The sequence below is a fragment of the Montipora capricornis genome, chromosome 8 (assembly GCF_036669925.1).
Source record: "Montipora capricornis isolate CH-2021 chromosome 8, ASM3666992v2, whole genome shotgun sequence".
Lineage (NCBI taxonomy): Eukaryota > Metazoa > Cnidaria > Anthozoa > Scleractinia > Acroporidae > Montipora > Montipora capricornis.
Window position 1 is genome coordinate 46,569,799 of NC_090890.1, and position 7,982 is coordinate 46,577,780.

At 40.6% G+C, this 7,982-nt stretch overlaps 1 protein-coding gene across 2 annotated transcripts in view; it reads right to left on the reverse strand.

Annotated features, from left to right (window-relative positions):
• LOC138060177 (uncharacterized) overlaps positions 1 to 1,775 on the reverse strand; it is a 30,820-nt gene extending 29,045 nt beyond the window's left edge. For both annotated transcript variants that reach the window (XR_011134304.1, XM_068905898.1), the window contains exon 1: positions 1,667 to 1,775. Coding sequence is in view for 1 of the 2 variants with exons in the window: in XM_068905898.1 (XP_068761999.1) it covers positions 1,667 to 1,671 (5 nt within the window). In the remaining variant the exon portion in view is untranslated. The remainder of the gene's footprint in view (positions 1 to 1,666) is intronic.
• Between the last annotated feature and the right edge of the window lie 6,207 nt (positions 1,776 to 7,982).

A 7,982-nucleotide genomic window follows, 5' to 3' on the forward strand; every position in this document is an offset into this window, starting at 1 on the left:
GTTTCTACGGTTTTAATACAAGAACACAATTAGCACTTCACCTATCGCAAATACTAAGGACTATAGATCGTTTTCACGTGACGTCATCACTTTCCAAAATCTAAAACTAAAGATCCACCAAAGTTTTTATCCTCATCAGCCATAAGAGGCGGCATATCTATATGTGTTGACAATTTCACAGCTCAATAGCGTGCTTCGTTTGGAAACCAGAGCATTTTGAATTTCCGGATTATGTAGGTGCGTGACACAAGGCTACGATCAAGTTTGTTGAAAAATATATACTTATCTCATGATTTTGAGCCCTTTTAGAAGTTAGAGCATTAGGAAAAGTGCTTATGTAAATGCTTGTTTTTTCAGTACTGATAATCAGTCGCCTAGATAGCCAAAGTAAGTTCCAGATGTTTACACTATTTTCCGGCCGCCATATTGGTGTACCACTGAGGTACACCAATATGGCGTTTTCATACTGGGCTCTGTAAATTTCTGCGAAACATTTCGACGAATATCTGAAGTTTGGGGAAACGCAGAAGCCTAAAACTGGGACAAGTGTCTTATTTCTTTATCTTCTATAACATAACAATTTCTTAGCGTTTTGCACTGGATAGTTTTTGATTTATTTTTTATTGCGTGACAGTGAAAACGAGTCGAACATTACACAGCATTGCACGACTTATGTAATCAACCATCAATCAAGAATGTTACCACAAACAAACAACATTGTGTCCAGTTTCATCTTTTTGCGAGTTACACGAGTGAATGTTGCTACAGTCGTTCGAAATACGACACCTTGATGTGCCATGTAATTGAAGTGTGCCAAGCGAGTGAAAGTTTCCTGTTTTGAACATCTGTTCTGTTCCAGCAAGTAATATATGTTCACGGTTTCTTAACTTAATTAAGCAAAGAAAAACGCAGATGCCACTGATTAACCCGCTCTTTGTTCATTTCAGTGATTTGGGTACGATAGCTTTGATTGATCCTTTCATACCGCTTATACATTATCATTTCTTTTGCTGTGCATTACAGGACAACTCGTTTTTATTCGCTTAGGTGAACTCGCGCACACGTGTCGTACATACGAATGGCATTCCCAATTAAAATCTTTCACTGTACTCATTCGACAATGAGTGGTGGCATGATCGTGGTGATAAAAGATAAATCCGAATTTTGACCATAGGGTCAAACTTTACTTTACTTTAATTTCGTCTGCTTACTTCACTTGACGCTATTTCAAAAACTTTCAAATCCAAAAACATACCAAGTACTCAGCTCAAGGCTACATGATGCATGTCCTCTCTTCACTCTTGTATGTGGGAGTACATGAAAGGGGCGAAAGGGGTTCGAAATACCGACATGAGGAAGTGAAAGGTCTCGTTGATATAGTATATGACCATCTTGACCAGTTTGCGGAGTATAATCTCGATATAGTTAAACCTCCGGTTTTTCTGTTAGCTGCACCAAGTGTTCACTGCAGCCATTGCAATTTCAGTTGAGTACCTGACAGTTTATCGGTTTTTTATGTCACCTGGATGAAATGTTTAGAAGAATATCGCAGCGCTTCTTATGTCGGATTCGAAATAGTTTGAGGCTCTTAACTGCTTTGATTCTTGTGTGGGCCGTATACTTTGAAGTCTACTCCGAAATAACAATAAAGCATTGTTGTACTTACCGCATTTGAATTCAGCAAGGAGCAAAGACAGTGCAGTTAAAATGGCTGACCAGCGCTACTGCTGGTAAACCGCAATACGATTTTGCACTACTCCTTACGTGACACGCCGTGTGTCTTTGTGATCTAGTTGCCGTATTTGGTATTACCTTATTTGCCTCAATCTTACACGATGACGGTGTCCCTGGCTTAATATTCGAGTAGGAACCAGAGGAATAAACTGACGAGCACCTCAGTAAATCCTCAGTGAGCTGAAATTGAGCGGTATTCGTGGTAGGCTCGATCTCCGCCTCTCGCTCGAGGTATCCTCCCCAAGAAGAAAGGCCGAGATTTCGGGAGTGAGCACTGGCTCATTACTGGGTTAACATATGGCAATCCCAGTCGGAAAATGGGTAGATTTTTCCGTTTTATTTCCCGAAACAGCGGCTGATAATCGAGCCAACAACCAGTGAGGGAGATTGTATCAACAGTGGGGATCGCCATACTCAATATTCATCGAAGCATCGATCAGTAATGAAAAAAATCGAATTAGTAAAAGTTTTCCTTTGCTCAATTGCGTGAGTTCATATAAGGTGGTCGATGGCTATATTAGAAGAAAGTTCCAAATCAAATGCTCAAGGCATATTTTCAAATTACCAGTCATGATTTTGGCACGGAACCGTACCGTGTGGAAATGCACGCACTTGCCGGTCATTTCGCAGGTTCCTTTCTATTTCAACGCATTCCTCGACCAATCTATCCAAGTTCTTGCCCAATCGGTCAACACATTTGGAACCCCTGTACCGGCTGACTAAGAAAAATTTTCAGTGGATTTCCGGTGCAGAGGAGCATGCAAGCAGCATAGACCGTATTCATAAATGGCGGCTAAGTAATTATTCTTTTGTCTTTATTTATTTTTTTCTTTTCGACACCGTAAAATCTCTGTTTTGTGACGACACTGTACTTACATACTTTGACCCATTCCTACCCATAGGAATGGCCTGTAATGCTTCAAATGTTGGAATCGGGGCTGTACTTTTCCATCGTTGGCTCAGAGCGCCCAATTGCCAACGCTTCAAAGACTCGAAACTATAGCCAGATACAGAAAGAGGCATTATCAATTGCTTTTGCACTGAGAAAGTTCCACCATTTCCACCATTTGTGACAGATCACAAACCTTTGCTCTCGCTGTTTGGTCCCGCAAAGGCAACTCCTCAATTAGCTGCTAATCGTCTTTCAAGATGGGCTTTGATGTTAAGTCAGTACGAGTACACAGTAGAGTACAGGAAGACTTCTGATCATGGTAATGCAGATGCACTAAGTCGTTTGCCAGCTGGCCCCTACTCTTGTTTCGATGGAGAGGAAAGCAAGGCGGATACCGATTGCATTTGTTCAATCAAGACCATCGGTTTGCAGCCTAATCCAGGAGATCCAACGGTGCATCCGAAAGAAACAGCAAAGGACCGGGTGTTGGCGACTGTAGTAAGCTATACTCGAGAGGGTTGGCCTTTAGGAAAGGTTCGCGAGGAAAGCAATGGCTCTTGGGACACAGCTTACACACTAGAGGCTAGGCATTCAAGAGGAATCGCGATTTCCTGTCAGTGTCCAACGGGTGTCATTTCTACGGAACTCGTGTGGTGATACCAGTTGGTTGGTACTCACGGATGCGTATTCCAATTACCCATGTATTCTACGTCTTCCAAAGCTACCATCGACTTGCTGGAGGAGAACTTTGCACATTTCGGTTATCCGCATCCCCTGGTACCGGATGAAGCAACGACTTTCACATCGGAGGAATTTCAGGAATGGTGCAAGTCAAGAGGGATTGTACATGTGACAGGAGCCCCCTATCACCCGGCAACTGACGGTCCACGTTGAGACAATAGGGACCTTTAGCATCAGGTTTTCCATGGGAAACCACAAACCGCAAAATATCACGTGACCAAGGTCTTGCCGTCGCGTCTGCGGTTTGTAGTTCACGATTTAACCGCGGAGAAGGCCTCTAGCTGTAAGCAACTAACGGCAAGGTTTTTTTGCCACTAAAAATTGTACAGCCTCACGTTTAAAAGCACGGAGTAGCTTTCTATATCCACCATCAATTCGCTCGTCATTTTCTCTAGATCCAACCCTATGAGGTCCAATCGGTCAGTTTTGAACGTGAGTAATGGCAGACCGTGAAATCCAAAACTTACACTCAAAATAAACAGCCTCTGGATAAAACTCGAAGCTCTAAATTTTGCCAGTTAGGTGTTCAGCGAACACGCTTTCAAAATCTGAAGAAAAAAAGAAAATGATTTTTTGATCATAGTACCACTTTATACTCCCGAGGGTTCGTGGCACTGCATTGGTTCGGGGAATACGTTTCCAGTTTTTGTTCCTCACGGGGGGCTCTTGGTTTTTCGTATACGGTAGTGTCACAGGTAATCGGGTTGCTAGGTTGTTCATGCTTGTCTCTGGTGCGAGGACGAAAGAAACCAAAATTAAGCTAATGGATTGCATTTGTCTGTGTAGTGAAGTTGAAATAGGTGATAAAGTGCAATACAGAAGTTACTATGGCAACAGCGATTGAACAAATTTTGTTAAGTAGGGTATATTTAACAATTAGACCCGTAGTCCGTAGTCCCTTGCGGGCAAAGGGTCTAATTGGTTTTAGTATCACCCAACAAGTCGGACAGAAAAGGCAATAATAAAGTTAGCGAATGCAAGTTGAAGAAATATTTATTTGGGAATGAAACGAAAGAAAGCGTCACGCTTTTCGCTACTCGAGGACTATTACTACTTGTCCTCTAGTAGCGTAGCCAATCAAAATGCAGGATGTGCAGTAGTGCACTAGTTCAGTGATACTAAAGGGATGATATCTGTTTACAAACATTCCTTTTGCTATTCAAATGTGCCAACCACAAAAACAAAAGACCTTTTTTTTCGACAGCCAATTAGGCTCTGGTTGCATTAATGACAATAGGTGACGTCAACGATATCTTCGCTATGATAGAAATAATCGTATTAACTTGCTCCTGATGTTTTGAACTCTCAAAAGATCATTCGTGGCCATAAATAACAAAACACACTGACGTTCATACCATTTCCTATGCAAATAGTGTAGAGGATTATAGAAGAAGTAGATTACAATACACGATACACGGAGTACATGACAGAGAAACTATGAGACAAAGGTTGAATTTAACATAGACTACCGCAAATAGTGAAAGATAGATACTTGTGCAATGGGATATTGATTTTGCTAAAACACATATTTTTCCTTTATATAGTAACAACCTTATTTAAGTTTTTCTCTTCTTCATGTTAAAGTTACAGCTGACAAGAAACTAAGAATGACTGAATCAGTCTTCGTTAAAAATAGTCCAACTTCTAAATGAAGAAGTATGTCCTCAACTCTTATCGAGTCGCGTTTTTGACGAAAACTCCGCTCAAAATTCTATTTTTATGTACCTACAATGTAGAAATGTGGCAACAGCGCACAACTTGAAGAAGAAAATCACCAATAAGTCTAAGCTAACTATGTTTTAAAGTCTCTTTTGCAGGCTCTGTCTCGAAACTTACATAATCGTGCCTATTTTTTTGAAAGCTGAAAACGACCCGTGTTGTCGCAATTAAGCCGTAAATAAATTAATGTTGCAAATAAATCCTGCCAAAGTGAAAAGCGATGACAAAAATCAATTATAAGAATATTGATATCAGCGAAAGCAGAATTACCTGGACCAGTTAATTAATTAAACTCATAACAGTAAAGAGAAAGATGTCCTTCGGGTTCAACAATTCTCTCAATAACACTAGCTTTCGAGTTCCTTTTCGGCGTCTTTCTCAGGTGACTTGCTTGTAGCGATGGACAAGTAACAGAATAGAGCGATTTTTATATGACCTTGAAAAATAAAAGTAAAAACAGAACGTAAACAAAAATTCAAAACATTTAATTGGCTTATCGAACAAAAACAAACGAGCGCGGATTTTCATTGGCTTAGCGAACGCGGATGCAAACAAAGTCATCGATCTCTATATGGAACTTTCTGGAAAGTGATCAGCATTTCGCTTTGACTTCATTTGAAATGCAGTAATGTGATTGGCCAATTGAATTGTTTACTGCCCATATTAGGAGTTTCCTTGGCTGGAATAAGGAGAGGCTTTGTTTTAATCAGGCCAAACATTGGTCCGTGAAACAAATTGCGAACACTTTTTCATACCAAAGTCGCTCTATCTGTCATTCTTTTACAAACAAACACAATGGTGACGACGATCATGCATTATAATGATGGTGATAACAACACAGATCAAGGGTCGGGTCCCTTGGTTTCTCTTAGCGCCATGACGTACCTCATTGTAGGCAACAAAGACAACGGTGAAACTGAGAGCCGTTCGAGGAGGAAGTGCCGCGGCGAACTACTGATTAGGACGCTTGCATTGAGATGTTCAAGACCCGCTCTGACCATGCACTGGTTCAAATTCTGCCTCCGGGCAGTTGGGATTCTTAACAGTTGATGTTGTTCTGTTCTTTCATTCTTTTTGTTTTGTTGCCCCTGAAAAGTCCCTATCGGGAGTGTCAATTAAGCATGGCTGTATGTTTGTCAACAAACACATGCGTCCAGTTGACAAGGCCGCCATATCACAATCAACCAAAACTGTTTAAGACCTTCTGTCATGCTAGCCATTCTGACATGAGAATCTTCAACCTTATTCCGCTTGGAATAACCCACTCCACACGCGACCTCACTCGACTTCATCAGATTTCATTGATGTAAGGTCTACAATCAACGCTGTGAATTGTAATCTGTACTTTCAAAATGTTTTTTTGTTATCACTTCAAGCAGTTTTCGCTCCACCCACACTGCGACATCCTCCATTTGAATAGTTTTGAAATTCGACTTAAAAATTTCCTAACAATTTTCAACTTTTGAAGGCACGTTTAACCGGCAGAAGTAACTCTAATCAAAACTTCATCAGGTTTGCAATAGCCCTTGGACATTTATCTCGGTGACTTACATTTTTTCCATAACTTAGTCAGAACAAACATTTCGTCCCTTCTATCTATACTCCTTGCAATAAGGTATCTTCTTGTACACTAGAGACCACCTTCCCTAGGGCTGTCACGGCTCGGTCAGGAAAATGGTCGCCAAGCATGTTGGGATGGATAATGATCTTGGAGTAGTTGTCTTTATCGGACCACATCACGTCGAACCGTGGTGCTTCGATTCTTTGAGGAAGAAAAGAAACAATAAAATTAGGATGCAGAATGTGTTGTGCGCGGATCAGCCTTCAAGCCTAGAACAACTCTCTTCCTTCTATTTTTCCAAAATTTACGTGGATTACTGAGAGCTGTTTCGGCTCTACTCTTCCAGAATGCGAGAATGTAGAGACATGCATGTTGAATGCTTGGAATAAAGGAATATTTTTAAGTCTATCTTACTTGCAGTTTTTATTAGCGAATTTTGTTTTCGGCTTACTGCTGCATTACAACGTATGGCCGCCACAAATAATCGAGCTTCTTCTTGTTTCCAGTATCTCTCGACCAAATTTACTTTGTTTTGCTTTTCCTCTCAAGCAATCGCAAAGCTCGAAATCGATATCCAGAAATGGTTACGGCCCGGAATGTAAACCAACCTGAAATTCGTCAAGGTCAAGACTTTATTAGACATTCCATGTCAAAAGTGATTCAGTCTTTTTCGTGATAAGATAACACATGGCCTTGAATATATATGCACTTGCTGTGATCAGTTATGGTTCAGATCATCTGTTTCTAAGTGTAACAGTATCAAATATAGTGATAAATATTCGCAAGGTTTGTTGGAGGAATGTATAACTGGCACAAAAAGTGTTAATATTACTAAATGGATCTGCTCTACTTGCTAAACCTGATGACATTAACAATATGACCTGGCAACAAAAATCACACCTTATTCAAAATTACCCTGTCATCTGTGCAACGAACTTTGAACACATGGTACAGCTCTTTATAGAGGATGTGTTAAAGAGTAATCTTATGCCTATTGGAGAAATGGTGTACTTATTTCACAGGGTTGAATTCCAGCAAAGGAGATTACCTCACATACATGCATTTTTTTTGGTATCTAGTTGCATATGAGAGCCCACCTTGCTGTTACACAATTATCCAACTATCAATATGCTAATGCATAAAGAAAACTTCAGCCTGTCCATTTTAAACAATCGCGGTAACTTTCATATCCACGAGTAACGACAGTGGCACTTTGATTGGGATACTTCGCCCACATTGCAGGACGTGAACGAGACTGAATAATCGCGAAAGACTTACGATAGAGCCAAGTTATATTTTGAGGTAACGTTTTCGTCGACCGTCGCCGTCGTAGAA